We start from the raw sequence: 16,830 nt of genomic DNA on the forward strand, positions 1-16,830 counted from the left end.
AAGTTGACTGCGTCCAAAAGTTGACTACGGCAAAGCGATGAAAACGAGAAAACGTTGACAAAGAATAAAACGATGACAAAAGATGGCGATTAAAAAGATGACCAATGTCATACTAGGACAAGATTAAAATATGACAATGATTCAAAAGTTGACCAAGGTAAAAAATATATCACAGATTAAAAAGTTGACCAGAGTGCATTGTTGACAATCATAAAGAAGCTGACTAGCTTTTTAATTTGAAGAAAGTATTTGTAAATAATTACCTGTGTAATAGTTTAATAACTAGTAAAAATTTACCAGTCAGAAACAAAAATCTTGCCATTTAAGGTAATAAATTACATTGGTGCTTTTATTTTGAAAGGATTTAGAGGTTGTGTGTGGGCGATTACTAAACTATAAAATAGTCATTAGATAATCATAATTTATCATTCAATAGCAAGAATAGCCCTATTAAAGCAAAAGATTTAGATTTAGCCCTTTCAGAATAAAAGCACCTTAATAGGTTTGAGTGGCTATTTACTGAACTCTAAAGTAGTCTCTATAACGATTGGCAAGTATTCAGAACCACAAATTTTCTAATCAATCTTGCCATTAAAGGTAATAAATTGTAATTGGTGCTTTTATTTTGAAAGGATTTAGAGGAAATGTGTGGGGGTAATAGCGTAACTGTCAATTAGTCTTTAAATAATCATAATTACCCATTCAAAGGCAAAAACAGCGCAGTTAAAGCTAATAATTGACATTGGTGCTTTTACTTTGAAAGGATGTAGAGGAAGCATGTGTGGGTAATTACTAAACTGTTAATCTATCTTTAAATCGTCATAATTACCCATCTAAAAGCAGAAATATTGCTATTAAAGATAATTATTTGGCTTGGTGCTTTTATTTTGAAAGGATTTAGAGGAAGTGCGTGCTTAATCATTACACAATCCAATAGTGTGGTTGACTAATCAGTAACAAGCATGGAACTGCTCTGTACACTGAGCATCAGCAGTTTGACCTGTCAGTCAAATCTGCAGCTGCGCCGTCGCCATGGAGACAAAAGGCGGGAAAATCAGGCTCATTCTGCTCTGTAAAAAGCAGAGTTTCACCCTGTATAAACAGGCTTGTTCCAGCTAAACCATAATAGTTATCACAAAGATTATTTCATTTTTCGAGTCCCAAGGCTTCAATGAGCAAATGGTGTGAATTTTATGTTTGAGGACAAACGTTTGTAGCCACAGTCGCAATTTCAAAATATGTCTCCTCCTTGTTTTTCTCCAGACGTCTGCCAAAAATTATCATTAGAGTCTATGGGAGAATTTCAGGATCTCTCTGTGCTTTGAGGTCGATAGCGACTAAAGTATAAGTCTGAGGGTAAAGCCAGACACATCATTAGAAAGAAGACAAGTATGACTACGATTTAGTGAAATAATTACGTTCATAGAGTAGAAATTGTGGCTGTAGCGACAAGTTAAAGACCGAAGTTCTGTCTTTAAAAAGCGCACCCTCGCACTCTGGCTGTGACATCACGCACTCTAAATGACCCAATACACACTAATGGAAAAGCTGAAAATTTAACAAAAACCACACCATATTTAAACGCTCACTAGTCGAAAAGTATAGAAGATACGACAACGCTGATTTACGAGGAGAAAGTTGAGCGATGATGGACGCTTTTGAAGTTGAAATGACGTTTCTACGCCAAAGTATGACGATGATAGACGCTGATGAAAAGAGGGAAGTTGACAAAAAGTTTAACGATGATTCCCATAGACAACCATTATAAAAAAACGATGAAAAAAGTTGAATAACGTTAAAAGTTGAAAAGCTGAAAACATAAAAAGTAATAGCCCACATCTCCTAAAGATGACACACGTTTAGAAAGTTGAACGACGATTCTACGATGAAGCGTTAAAAAGTAGATAGCAATCAAAAAAAGGGCGGAATAAGTAGAAGAATAATAATAATAACTAGAAAAAGTAATTTCTCGAGAAATTACGTGGGAGAGCTGATCTGCTGCCGCAACGATGACAAACGCTGATTAAGCTGCTGACGTCAAAAAGTTGACTACGGCAAAATGATGAAAACGTTGAAAACAAGAAAACGTTGACAAAGATTAAAGCGATGACAAAAGATGGCGATTAAAAAGATGATGATTAAAAAGATGACCAAGGTCATACTATGACAATATTAAAGAGATGACAATGATTCAAAAGTTGACCACGGTTAAAAGATGTCAAAGATTAAAAAGTTGACCAAGGGCATTGTTGACAATCATAAATAAGCTGACTATCTTTTTGATTTGAAGAAAGTATTGGTAAATAATTACCTAACTGTGTAATATTTTAATAACTAGTAGAAATTTACCAGTCAGAAACAAAAATCTTGCCATTTAAGGTAATAAATACATTGGTGCTTTTATTTTGAAAGGATTTAGAGGTTGTGTGTGGGCGATTACTAAACTATAAAATAGTCATTAGATAATCATAATTTATCATTCAATAGCAAGAATAGCCCTATTAAAGCAAAAGATTTAGATTCAGCCCTTTCAGAATAAAAGCACCCTAATAAGTTTGAGTGGCTATTTACTGAACTCTAAAGTAGTCCCATTAACGATTGGTAAGTATTCAGAACCACAAATTTTTTAATCAATCTTGCCATTAAAGGTAATAAATTGTAATTGGTGCTTTTATTTTGAAAGGATTTAGAGGAAATGTGTGGGGGTAATAGCGTAACTGTCAATTAGTCTTTATTACCCATTCAAAAAGCAAAAACAGTGCAGTTAAAGCTAATAATTGGCATTGGTGCTTTTATTTTGAAAGGATGTAGAGGAAGCACGTGTGGGTAATTACTAAACTGTTAATCTATCTTTAAATAGCCATAATTACCCATCTAAAAGTTGAAATATTGCTATTAAAGCTAATTATTTGGCTTGGTGCTTTTATTTTGAAAGGATTTAGAGGAAGTGTGTGCTTAATTACTACACAATCCAATAGTGTAGTTGAGTAATCAGTAATAAGCATGGAACTGCTGTCTACACTGAGCATCAGCAGTTTGACCTGTCAGTGAAATCTGCAGCTGCGCCGTCGCCATGGAGACGAAAGGCGGGAAAATCAGGCTCACTCTGCTCTGTAAAAACAGAGTTTCACCCTGTATAAACAGGCTTGTTCCAACTAAACCATGATAGTTATCACAAAAATTATTTCATTTTACGAGTCCCAAGGCTTCAATGAGCAAATGGTGTGAATTTTATGTTTGAGGATAAAAGCTTGTAGCCACAGTGGCAATTTCAAAATATGTCTCCTCTGTTTTTCTCCCCAGACGTCTGCCGAAAATTATCATTAGAGTCTATGGGAGAATTTCGGGATCTCTCTGCGCTTTAAGGTTGATAGCGACTAAAGTATAGGTCTGAGGGTATATCCAGACACATCATTAGAAAGAAGACAAGTATGACTACGATTTAGTGAAGTAATTATGTTGATAGAGTAAAAATTGTGGCTGTAGTGACGAGTTAGAGACAGAAGTTCTGTCTTTAAAAAGCGCACCCTCGCACTCTGGCTGTGACATCACGCACTCTAAATGACCCAATACACACTAATGGAAAAGCTGAAAATTTAACAAAAACCACACCATATTTAAACGCTCACTAGTCGAAAAGTATAGAAGATACGACAACGCTGATTTACGAGGAGAAAGTTGAGCGATGATGGACGCTTTTGAAGTTGAAATGACGTTTCTACGCTAAAGTATGACGATGATAGACGCTGATGAAAAGAGGGAAGTTGACAAAAAGTTTAACGATGATTCCCATAGACGACCATTATAAAAAAACGATGAAAAAAGTTGAATAACGTTAAAAGTTGAAAAGCTGAAAACATAAAAAGTAATAGCCCACATCTCCTAAAGATGACACACGTTTAGAAAGTTGAACGACGATTCTACGATGAAGCGTTAAAAAGTAGATAGCAATCAAAAAAAGGGCGGAATAAGTAGAAGAAGAATAATAATAATAATAAAGACCGAAGATAACAATAGTGTGAGAGCTGTTCAGCTCTCCCACTAATAAAGACCGAAGATAACAATAGTGTGAGAGCTGTTCAGCTCTCCCACTAATGAAACAGCTGAAACACTAGAAGTAGTGGAGAAAAGAACTTTGCTGGTTCTGGTCTAATCTTCTTCTACTGTATTTGGGTTAAAGGTGAGGAAATGTTTAACCCAGGAACTCATTTCCCATTTTACATGCATAAATTTGGTTATCAGAGGAAGCAGCAGCGTCACCTTGAGTCTGAGGAAGAGGAGCCTGAGAAGAGGAAGGTGGTCTGGTCTCTGACGTCTCCCAAGCATCACTGACATCCACTGACAGAGACACAGATTCAGTCTGTTAGTTCCTGCTGTGAAGGATCATTAGGTGAGTGGTGGATCACTGAACTGCTCCCGATGCTGCTTCTACATTCAGCAACCGGAACAAAGTCACTTTAATTGGATCTGTGTTAAACACAGACATCTGATCTGCTGAACGTTGGGTTCAGTTCTCAGAGGAACTGTTGGTGCTGCTGTTCCCAGGTCAGTGTGATCCTACATTCATCAGTCAATGTGTTTCTTAAAGGTCCAGTAACTGGAGTCAGGAGTCTGGTTCCTCTGACCCACTACAGGTTTTGTTTGTCTGTGTCTGAATTTAAAGGAAAGTTCATTTAAGTTCTCTTAAACCCAGTCTGTGTGTTCCCACTGTTCAGGGGCCCGTTTCTATAAGGTGGTTTTGTGGAAACTCTGAGTTTGTTAACCCCGGAATGAGGAAAACTCAGAGTTTTCGGTTTCAGAAAGCGGGGTTACTTAAACCCGTAAAGCGGGGTAAGTTTAAACCCGTTTCAAGAAGCGAGGTAACCGAAACTCAGAGTCAGTTTGTCACGGCGCTCTAGGTAGCGGACCCACACGCACAGCGGAGACAAGGCTCAGTGAACAACAGGGTTTATTCGAGCTCGTGGTCAGGCAGGCAAGGGTCGGTACACAGGTAGATCATCGGTAGCAGCACAGACGAGGATAAGGCAAGCGGATGTCAAAAACAGGCAATGGTCAGACTCACACAGGCAGACGGGATTATCACAGGCTGGGCTGGAGACGTGGTCAGGAACAAAACAGGATCAAAAAGCACGGCAAGGTAAAGGTAAGAATGCTGGAAAGTTGAACGGGTGAATGAACAAACAATCTGGCAAGGTGCTGGGCTTAGAGGTGGTGCTTAAATACTAAGTGATGATGACTAAACGACCGGCAGGTGAGTAGATTAGAATTGGAAGCAAGGCTGACTGAAACTAACAATGACTGAGACAGGAAGTGGTGACAAAATAAAACCGGAAACGACTGAGTGCAGTGGCTAAATGACATGAGCTGTGACAGAACCCCCCCGTCTAGGGCGGATTCCAAGACGACCAAAAACAAAACACAACCATGCAAGGGGGGCGACAGGCTGGAACAGAAAATGAGGGGATCAAAACACAACTAAACATGATGGGCAACGGACTGGAACAAACACATGATGATCAAGGCACTGAGTGGCAGGGAGCAGAACCAAGTCCATGAGGTGAGTCCATGAATAATGAGTCCATGACGGGAAATACAAAGTCCAGAACCCTCCTCAAGGAGGGTGGATGCGAGGAGAGGCTCGGCTGTGCAGCCGCCAGGCCGAGACGACACATCTTGTGCCCGAGGGCAAGGCTAGAGTTCTAGGAGGCCGACGTCGAAACAAGGCGCCTCCCGCGGCCCAACCCATGTGCTGGTGCTCTCCAGACCGGCGGTGCTCTAGGGGGCTGAGGAGACGTGGTGGTCGGCAGCGGCAGAGGCCGCGCCATCGTCGTGGCAGGAAACCGCGCCCTCCAGCCAGGGAGTCGCATCCGGAATCGGCCAGTCGAGGCGGCCGACGACGCAGGAGGCAGCGCCATCCCTGCCACAGGATTCGCCAAGGACCTGGCCCTCCGTCGGGCAGGCGAGGCGAAAGCTGGCGGGAAGCCGGGAACAGCGACGAAGACAGGCGTGGAGACAAAGCCGGAACCAGGGGCAGACGTGGAGACGAGGCTGGGACCAGAGGCGAGGACCGACGAGGAGACGAGGCAGGAACCAGAGGCGAAGACAGACGTGGAGACGAGGCAGGAACCAGAGGCGAAGACAGACGTGGAGACGAGGCAGGAACCAGAGGCGAAGACAGACGTGGAGACGAGGCAGGAACCAGGGGCGAAGACAGACGTGGAGACGGGGCCGGAGCCGGGCCACCAGGAACCGATGCAGACGTAGCCGGCCCCGGGCCTCCAGGAGCGGAGACAGACGTGGCCGCCACCGGGCCTCCAGGAGCGGAGACAGACGTGGCCGGCACCGGACCACCATGAGCAGAGACGAACGTGGCCGGAACCGGACCACCAGGAGCAGAGACGAACGTGGCCGGAACCGGACCACCAGGAGCTGAGACGAGCGTGCCCGGGACCGGACCTCCAGGGGCAGCACCTGCACACATTGGCTCAAAAAACACATGAACCAGGAGCGGACCGACCACCTCCTCCGGGAGGTCGGCAGGAAACGGAGCTGGACCGACCTCCTCCGGGAGGTCGGCAGGAGACGGAGCTGGACCGACCTCCTCCGGGAGGTCGGCAGGAGACGGAGCTGGACCGACCTCCTCCGGGAGGCCGGCAGGGGCTGCAACAGACGCTGCGGCAGACGCTGCGGCCGGGACGACCCCCTCCTGGGGATCGTCGGGGGCTGCGGCCTCCGAGGGGCCGACAGTGGCAGGAACTAGAACGGCGTCCTCCTCCGAGGAGCCGACAGGGACTAGAACGGCGTCCTCCTCAGAGGAGCCGACAGGAACTGGGACTAGAACGACCTCTACTTGGCCGACAGGAACTAGAACGGCGTCCTCCTCTGAGGAGCCGACAGGAACTGGGACTAGAACGGCCTCAATATGGCCGACAGGAACGGGAGCGGCCTCAATATGGCCGACAGGAACGGGAGCGGCCTCAATATGGCCGACAGGAACGGGAGCAGCCTCAATATGGCCGACAGGAACAGGAGCGGCCTCAATATGGCCGACAGGAACAGGAACTAAGGCCTGGTGTGACTGGCCAGGGGTGTCCGCTAGCTGGCGTAAAGATGGAGCTTGAGCTTGGCGTGGCGGGGCCGAGGCTTGAGCTTGAGCTGGAGCTGGGGCTTGAACTTGACGTGACTGAGCTGAGGCCTGAGCTTGAGCTGGAGCTGGGGCTTGCACTTGACGTGACTGAGCTGAGGCTTGAGCTGGAGCTGGGGCTTGCACTTGACGTGACTGAGCTGAGGCTTGAGCTGGAGTTGGGGCTTGAACTTGACGTGACTGAGCTGAGGCTTGCGCTGCTGCGGGCTGAGCTGGGGCTTGAACTTGACGTGACTGAGCTGAGGCTTGAGCTGCTGCGGGCTGAGCCGAGGCTTGAGCTGCTGCGGGCTGAGCCGAGGCTTGAGCTGCTGCGGGCTGAGCCGAGGCTTGAGCTGCTGCGGGCGGAGCTGAGGCTTGAGCCTGACGTGGCTGAGCTGAGTCGTGAGCTGGAGCTGGAGCTTGGCATGGCTGAGGTGAGGCTAGGGCAGGGGTTGCTGCAGCCAGAGGCGCAGGAGACGCTGCGGCCAGAGACGCTGGGGCCCGTGATGCAGCCATAGACGCTGGGGCCAGGGGTGCAGCCTTAGACGCTGGGGCCAGGGGTGCAGCCTCAGACGCTGGGGCCAGGGGTGCAGCCTCAGACGCTGGGGCCAGGGGTGCAGCCTTAGACGCTGGGGCCAGGGGTGCAGCCTTAGACGCTGGGGCCAGGGGTGCAGCCTTAGACGCTGGGGCCAGGGGTGCAGGCTTAGATGCAGGGGCCAGGGGTGCAGGCTCTGATGCAGGAACGGGTGCAGGCTCTGATGCAGGAACGGGTGCAGGCTCTGACGGGGGTTCAATGAAACCCAGGGCCTCGCGCAGCGTAGGCTTCCGAGCAATGAGCAGGGCGGCTTCACGGAAGTGACGCTCCTTGATTACCGGGTAGGTCTCTGCCTCAGCGGAGTTCAGCCAGTGTGCAAACAGGAACAGGACCGGAGGGGCGCATTGGGCACGGATCCGCAGGAAGATGCTGTCCGGGATGCCTGCGATGGAGATGGGCAAGTCGTATGATGGAGCGAGAGTGCCCTCTGCTGGCGGAGAGGGCCGCTTGATTTCTGTGACCGAGTCCTCTGGAGCCTGGGCAGGGGAATCCGGCTGTCGTCGACGCCGTCTGGGCCTCCGACGACTAGCTGTGGGCTTCACCTCCTCAACCGCCAGGGCTGAAGCAGGAGCCGGCCACGGTACAGACTGGATGGGACTGGGGAACTATGGCGGTAGCGTGGGCATGGACTTGGGCCGATGAGCTGGTGTCTGGAACGGGAGCTGGATCTGCCTGAGCGGCGTCTGGAGCAGGGACTGGATCTGCCTGAGTGGCAACAGGGGAGTGAGCTTGACTCGACTGAGCCGCGACAGGAACGTGAGCTGGGTTCGCCTGAGCAGCGACAGGAACATGAGCTTGGTTCGACTGAGCAGTGACAGGAACGTGAGCTTGGTTCGACTGAGCAGCGACAGGAACGTGAGCTTGGCTTGACTGAACGATGACAGGAACGTGAGCTTGGCTTGACTGAGCGACGACGGGAGCGCTTTCCGGTGCAGCAGGAACAGCTGATGAGACGCTGGCGGGCGCCGCGCGCAGAGCGCGTGCCAAATCCCTCCGCACTGCCTGGAGCCTCTCAAAAAGCGTCTGCACTTCCGGGTAGTCAAGCCACCAGAATTCCTCCTCCAGGATAGCAATCGCTTGTTTTATAACGCGGAGCCGCGCCTTCAGACTGGGGGCTTCCGCGTAATTCCTCGCGAGCTCCCCGAAGCACCAGCGGAGGTCCTCCGGCAGCCTCGAACAGGAAAACACCATCGCGACTCTGCGACGTCCAAGTACACCAAAACAAAATCCCTTGCAGCCCTAAAACCGATGCAAGACGCCGGCTGGGTCCGAGTGTGGCCAGATTGTACTGTCACGGCGCTCTAGGTAGCGGACCCACACGCACAGCGGAGACAAGGCTCAGTGAACAACAGGGTTTATTCGAGCTCGTGGTCAGGCAGGCAAGGGTCGGTACACAGGTAGATCATCGGTAGCAGCACAGACGAGGATAAGGCAAGCGGATGTCAAAAACAGGCAATGGTCAGACTCACACAGGCAGACGGGATTATCACAGGCTGGGCTGGAGACGTGGTCAGGAACAAAACAGGATCAAAAAGCACGGCAAGGTAAAGGTAAGAATGCTGGAAAGTTGAACGGGTGAATGAACAAACAATCTGGCAGGGTGCTGGGCTTAGAGGTGGTGCTTAAATACTAAGTGATGATGACTAAACGACCGGCAGGTGAGTAGATTAGAATTGGAAGCAAGGCTGACTGAAACTAACAATGACTGAGACAGGAAGTGGTGACAAAATAAAACCGGAAACGACTGAGTGCAGTGGCTAAATGACATGAGCTGTGACACAGTTACTATGGCAACTTACCTTGTGAACCTAACCTGGTCGCAAGCAGGTTTTATTCGGGAAACCCAGAGTTTCCTTCGGTCTCCGCCCCTTTTTAAAGTGAACAGTGTTTAAATACCTCGTTGAATCTTTCAGTTCATTCATAGATTTTACCTGTTTCCTTCGCGCAGAGACCAAAATGTCAGTTTCTAGAGGATCCTGTAGATGAGGACGCTGTATTAATTCACACGGCATTGAATTTACGCCGCGAGAGGATTTTAACGCCACGAGTTAATTTTCTGTCATATCGCCGTCCATATTTATTTTAGCGGTACCGTTTTTATCGAGACTCCATACATACATTAATAATCTTATTCACCCATACGTCAAACACATCACCCTTCGTGGCCGTGCTTTTACATCCGAACAGATTCTTTGTGTTGCGTTACGTTTTTTTTTTTGCAAACGGTAGTTTTCTTTATAACATTGGAGATGCTGAGCACATTAGTGAAGCCACTGTATGTAGAAAAGTTCGACCTCCAGCGCTTTCCTTGAAACAAACTCCTTAAAGCCATTAAAGAGGAGTTTCACAGGATTGCAGGTATGTGGTAATTAATTTGTTTCATTGAGGCTAATCTGAAAAATGATGATCAGTTAATAATATCTTGCTGTGATCTGAAATAAACTGATAAATGTGCAGGTACACTGACTACTCTTTCTAATGGTCACTGTAACTGACATTACATTGTTTACATCACCAAGATCATATGTGATGCTGCACATATCATAAATATGAATATATAGTGAGTCAACCCTAAGTAACAGGCTGCACTGTGGTAAGTACATGTATGTCCTATACACTTATTTCAATGCATGCACTCACACTCACAGGAACACTTCTATGCTGCACTAAAGTAATGTGAACTTTCTTCTAGGAGAGATTGACAGCTTTCTGCTGGAGATAGGGGTTACCCATGAAGGCGCACACTACTGACGCCTGACCCAGAACCTGAAGCAGGCCCCCAGCAGCGCTTTAATGTGGCCCTGCAAAACAAGAGCCCGGGTGGAAATGACCATAGGCCTGTTGAAAGCACGTCTTCAGTGTCTACGTCACCTCAGGGAAACACCTGAGAGGCCTGTGACATTAATGTGACATGTGTTGTTCTCCACATTATTGCAATAATTAGAGAGGAGCAACACCCTGCCCTACAAATACAAGACCCTGAGGAGACTCCTTCCATTACAGTAATCTGCAGAGTGGATGGACAGATTTGCTTTAATGTCTTAATCAACCATCCCCACCACCACCAATAAAAGAAACTGAATAGATGTAAATCATAATTTATTTGTTTTTTTTCCTTTCCTACAAATACAAAGGCAAATGTTAGATTTTATGATTCTTCCAATAATTCATACAATTCACCTTTAACTTTACACTCATCTCCAGCTTGTGTTTGGGAATTTCAATTTCTAGATCTGGCTTCTCAATCTTGTGATACAAGTATAACATTTCCTTGAGATTTAGTTTATACAACTCAATAACCGATAACTTAAAATACAGAAGATTTAGAGTTACATGACAAATTGACATGACATGTTCCTCATTACTCTTACAGAATTGAACTCTGGCATTTACTGAACATCACTGAACCGTGTGCATCTGTGCAGCAAACGTGACTGACCTCCTCCTGCGAGGTGCAGGTCCTCCACCAGTTGTTCTAGCCTCTGCCTTCTTTCTGTTGGCTGAGTAGAAGTCAAATGTTTAACTGTGTGAAAACATTACAGCCATGTTGAAAATGCTGCTGCACTGCTATACTCTGCATGCTATTTAGTTATTTAATATATCAAATATTGTAAAGTCAGGTAGTCTACATCCATGACATGATGGTGCCTTAGCTGTTTGAATTATGTTTTTACATTTCATTTTTAGCCACGTTCTTCTATGTCTGCAGGATTGCGCCTACATAAAAACATTTCTTATATTATTACGTGTTTTGGGTAACTTTTAAAAACCTAATTAGATTAGTGTAATAATTGCTCTCCATAAAACGTATTGGATTATTGAATTATCATTACTTTACAAATCCCACATCAACCACAACAGGAATTTTAAAAATGCATAGACATAACACTGCACTTTTAATTCATACAAACGTCGGTATTTCATGCAATTACTGAAGTAACGCCTTAGATGAGTGAAAAAGTCCTTACTTTACGAGTGAAATATAACAACAATACTAAAATTATTTAGTAATTAGTTACGCTGTATGATTAAAATGTAAACTTACGCATTGACTCGAGGAGCTATTCTCTTCCAAGCTAATTCTTTCTCTTTCGCCGCTGCAGCCGTGTTGCCTTTCTACGGATTATAGGCTCGTAGTCGCTATATGCTTGACGTAACATATCCATTTGTTGTCCTGTTGCCATGGTGACTCGTAATATCTTCACTCCATTGATCAGGGCTTTGTATCATCGCGGTGCACGCGCTTAACTCTGAGTCAGACAACTCAGAGTTGCTTAAACCAACTCTTTTCAGCTGTTCTGGAACCGAAAACTCCAGGTTTGCAAACTCAGAGTAAATCAACTCAGAGTTTCGTTTTAACTCGGAGTTTGTTAAACCTCCTTCTTGAAACGGGCCCCAGGTGTTTGTGTGACTCACCTCCTGGTTCTGAGCTGCTGTCAGACAAACTCTGCACCAGGTCGTTCCTGTTGATCTTCTCTAGAACCTTCCGGGTCACCTCCATCGCTCCATGAGGTCTGTACGTCTGCACCATCACATCCACTGTGTCACATCGTGATGTGTGTTCCAGTCGACTTGTTTTTATGTCAGTGAATCCTTCCACTCGTCTCCTTTTAATTGGTCTGTTATCCAGGCTTCCAGGCTGCTGCAGGAACCACTTGAACTTAGTGAATTCCTCATCTTTCAAGTCTTCTAGAATGTTTAACAGCTTCTCTGATGTCATCACGACTCCCTGATAAAGACAGAGAATATTGGCCACAGTGTCGTCATGATTATTTCTTAGATTATTATTATTATTATTATTATTATTATTATTAGTTTTACATCAACCATCTGGTCTCAGCTTTGAGTTCCTGTCCATCAGACACTGAATGATCATCATCAGTCTGAACAGAGTCCACGTTGCCTTTTAGTGGCTGTAGTGGTCTTATTTTCCAGATTTGGTTCTAAGCGGGTCTCACAGGTTGAGAGTCACTGTGTCTCATCATTGTCCAAAACAAAGTAGAACAAAGTTTCTTTTCCGTAACGAGCAGAGCACCTCAGTCCTGGTTTGATTTCAGCTGCTTCCAGTAACTACAACAGGATCAATGTAAACAGCGTCAGACTGATTCTAGTTCAACTCCAAACACTGTTTACGTCAGTTTGTTTAGATTCTGTAGTGACGGAGAAGCCAACGAGCTGCTTCCTGCTTCCAACAGCTGAACCACGAGTGACCGGTCGGTCACCAGTGGTCACTGGAAAACTCAGAACACTGACAGGAAGGGAGAAGGCCTCCACATTTCTGGACCTCAGTCAGTCTGAGTGCTCAGTACCACCAACTGTGAGCTCAGAACCAGAACCAGGACAAATAACAACCAGAGCCAGACCCTGAACACCATCAACTCCTCACATCCGGTTCTTGTCAGCATTAGTTTAAGTTTCCATAGCGTTAGTAGATTGTGTCTTATTTTCCTCTACGTCAACAAACAGGCTCAGTAACACTAATGTTGTTAAACACTACCCTTAGTGTTTAACAACATTAGTGATCATCAGCTTTTCACTCAATTCTTCAATCTCTCAGTAAGGTCTCTGTAAATTTTCATCCCATAAAACCCTTTAGATCGTCCACACTGCCCCTGTCAATATGTGTTTCTCACTCCCCTTCAGCAAATGCTGTATTTTCTGGGCACGTCGCAAGCAAAGCTGCTCACCACACCTCTGTGTGGAAGCGCATACCTTTTTCTTGTTGTTGTTGTTGTTGTTTTTTATAAAATTGGCTCCATGGATACGAGCCGGTTACGATACAATAGGTGGCAGTAATGCGACATTGAGAAGGCAATCCACCCGCAATCCTCCACAGAAGAAGACCCACTACAGGACTGCACAACATTAGCACGCTGGTCCGGTAGCGTAGTAGAACCATACGTCTACGATCCAGAATCTGACCCTGAAGCTGAAGAGGAGGCTGTTGAAGTCACCACATTTCGGCTGATGCAAGATGTGTCTCATTGGCAATGTCGCATTTACTTCAATTTAACTGATTTATGTAATTTGCAAAGCGACTAGTGGTTGCTAATGCTTATGCTAAATGGCCTATGCAGCTTGAATATTCACAACACGACTTAGCTGGAAAACTCTTGTTAATAGAAAACACTACTTTAGCTTACATTATACAAATAAATAAAAGTTTGAGAGCATACCTGAAATAATATAAATACATTTCACATTTCACTGTTTTTGTCTTACTTGTGCTGCTGCTCTGAGATATTTTTATTTAAAAAATCTGACAGTAATACGTCTCTGTATCTGAAGTTGTTACAGGTATCTAGTCTACAGAGGCTAGTGAGCTGGTGCTGGGGATTCCTGGGTTGAAGAATCTGAGTTGCCATCTCTTCATGCTTGGGTTGTAGATGAAGGCAGAGTTTCCTGATAGATAAAACACTAAAACACTCATTGTATGATGGATGTAAACCACTTGTGGAATAACTCCTTTACCATTGAGTAAAAATGTGTTTTTTGTGAGTGCAATACTCATTTTTTTTATTTATATATAATGTATATGCTTTTTATTTATGGCCGGTTCAACTTTATAGCTTACCATATTAGATAGAGAAAAACATGTAATTTCAATACTATGATTTCTTGAATAAAAGTGTTTTCCCTTCAGAAACAGAGTTTAGTGAAATACGGAATAGTTAAAGCCAACTTTATTGTCAACCAAATAAATGGACAGAAGCTTTTGCAGGGCCTTGCAGACGAAATGCATTGAAGTACGGTAAACAGTCCATGTGCTGGGTAGGGGGTACACTTGGTTATGTTGGAGATTTGTTTCTGCAGCAGGACAGGTATAGTTGTAAACAGATGACCACGGAGATGTGTTGATCCTTGTTCTCATCACTATTTGAAAGACTGAGCGGAAGCAGTCCTCTACCAGATGAAAGCTGTGGCTGTCCTCACCATCACCTCATCAAAACAAAAGGTACTGAAATCAGAATAGTAGATTAGTGAAATGTTCATTATTATGTAGGTCGAAACTTTCTCTAATTTAAGAATACATAATACCAGACAAAAAATTAAACCAAACAAGAGGACAGGCCTGTCTGTGCTAAAACAACAGATAAACAGTTGTTATAATTCAAATATAAAATCTTAACAGTATATACCAATTAAAATTAAAATCTTCTATTGCCTATCTTACTGTTGGTACATACAAACTTACATACCTACCTTCACTCCTGAGCTGGGCAGCAGATGTCTGTGTACCAACAGTCTGCAGCGATTTCTGTTTGACAGCCTCCTTGCATGTGGGTAACTGGGATGTGCCCCCCTACAGTATAGAAAAGACTGTTACATTCCTACAAATATAATGACTATGGTACAAGCTATAGGTAACTGAACAGATAAGCAGCAGTTATTGTAGAGATGTGACTAACTAACAACTAAGCTTGCAACACAACACAGTAATCATTCCAACTAATTATTTTAGAATTTGATAGAACAATGACATAACCCCAAATCACAAGTTGATTTGGGCTGCGACACAGGACGGGGTAATAACAAACATAACCACGTTCATCTGCAGTTTCTTATTGTAGCGATCGACCAGCTGTAGCTCTAAAGTGCAAAGACCTAACGGCATGCTAACGGCTAATGCAACACATAAACAGGAGCGGCAGCACGTCAACAGGACAAAAGCTTGAGCCACCGCTCCCTGCCGGTCGCCGATCGAAGGCCCATAGCTATTAACTGTTCCCCACACAGGTGTGTGATTGTGCCAACTCAGAGTAGCACATTTGAAAGGGACAAAGGCTCGGTTGACTTGCTGTAGCCGATTAGCTTGTCTCACATGTGGGTTACTACATTTTAAAAAGACCAACTAACATATTAAGACATCACAAGTATCAAGCACAAACTTACTACAGTGAGCTAGATCCACCGCTCCCTGTCTGTCGCTGCTTGAAGGGCGATAACGATCAGCTGTTCCCCGCAGGTGTATGCGATTACAGAAAAAGTACAAACGCTACACAAACGCTCGTTTGAAATGCACATACGTATAAATGCTGAGGCAGTGTTTCTGGCACCGGTCGGTTAAAAATAAAAGTTACCCACAAAGTCCTCACTTGTTGATACCTTGGTAAAGTGAAGAGACTTTGGTGTTGGTTAAAATACCTAAGAACCGAACTATTTCTATAGGAGGACTTGGGCGCTGCCGTGCTCGTCTGTTCACGGTGAGTGAGAGAGGGGAAATGGCAGAAGTCCAGTTTTGGTTCGGAATCATTGTGGGGTGGTGGTTCAAGGATTTGCAGGGAGAACTGCCTACCAATGTGACGAGAACTGGGGAACGGTCTCAGAGTAGGACGAGGCCTCTCTCCATTGCATGATAAAATTTACCTTTTCAGGAGGAAGTGCATTTCTACCATGCTCAGTGTGTGCATATGTGACCCATAGAGTCATAGGAACGCTCCAAAATGTCTAAAAAGTGGATTTTGCATATGACCCCTTTAAACTCTAACAGTAGTTAGTCATAGTTTCTTGATTGAGTTGTCAATCAAGAAACTCAACTTTTCTTCTTCATGGTGTTTAATTGTTTTTTCCTTCTTCTGCACAAAATGAGGAAGTTAAACTTAGTTTCAGTTTCACTGTCCCCTCCCCCTCTTTACTTCGTCATGAGACTTGAACTAGATGTTGATGTCTGGACCTTGTAACAGAAAATTGTTCTCCTTCATCCGCTACTGTTTTCATCCAGTTTGTGCCTTTTTATGTTCAGATTACATGTTCCTATGTCTGCAATTCATCTCATTTTGTTCATCATACATCAGGTTTATGTGTCTGACTGATCGCTTAGAAAAGGGGTTGGCAACCTGCAGCTCCATACTCAGTCTAAGCCTTAGACAGAGAATGATTCATAGTTATCTCCGCCTGGCACTCCCAGGAACTCGCTTCTGTCTGACTCCCCAAAACCAAGGACGAGGAGTTCTTTTTTTGTCTCCATGCTGACTCTAATCAGCTTAAACTTTTAAAACACAAAAGTGTTCAGCTAATTTTGAACATTACACATGTTCCATTTTTTTCCCTCAAAATGAGAAAACAGCTAATGGCATTGAATCCAATTCCACGTCTAGTTTTGAAAACACAG

General features: G+C 45.0%; 1 protein-coding gene across 5 annotated transcripts in view; it reads right to left on the bottom strand.

Annotated features, from left to right (window-relative positions):
• LOC129603767 (NACHT, LRR and PYD domains-containing protein 12-like) overlaps window positions 1-16,830 on the bottom strand; it is a 50,588-nt gene that overhangs the window by 11,971 nt on the left and 21,787 nt on the right. For 3 of the 5 annotated variants that reach the window (XM_055506745.1, XM_055506747.1, XM_055506746.1), the window contains exons 2-3: window positions 12,135-12,447; window positions 4,261-4,338 (exon numbers count right to left, since the gene is read on the bottom strand). In XM_055506745.1, the coding sequence (XP_055362720.1) occupies window positions 4,261-4,338; window positions 12,135-12,438 (382 nt within the window). In that variant the 5' untranslated portion in view covers window positions 12,439-12,447. Of the gene's footprint in view, window positions 1-4,260; window positions 4,339-11,157; window positions 11,219-12,134; window positions 12,448-16,830 lie in introns of those variants that run through there. The other 2 variants (XM_055506748.1, XM_055506749.1) reach the window with 2 other exon arrangements.

The sequence above is a fragment of the Betta splendens genome, unplaced genomic scaffold (genome assembly GCF_900634795.4).
Source record: "Betta splendens unplaced genomic scaffold, fBetSpl5.4 scaffold_31, whole genome shotgun sequence".
In the NCBI taxonomy this organism is placed as follows: domain Eukaryota; kingdom Metazoa; phylum Chordata; class Actinopteri; order Anabantiformes; family Osphronemidae; genus Betta; species Betta splendens.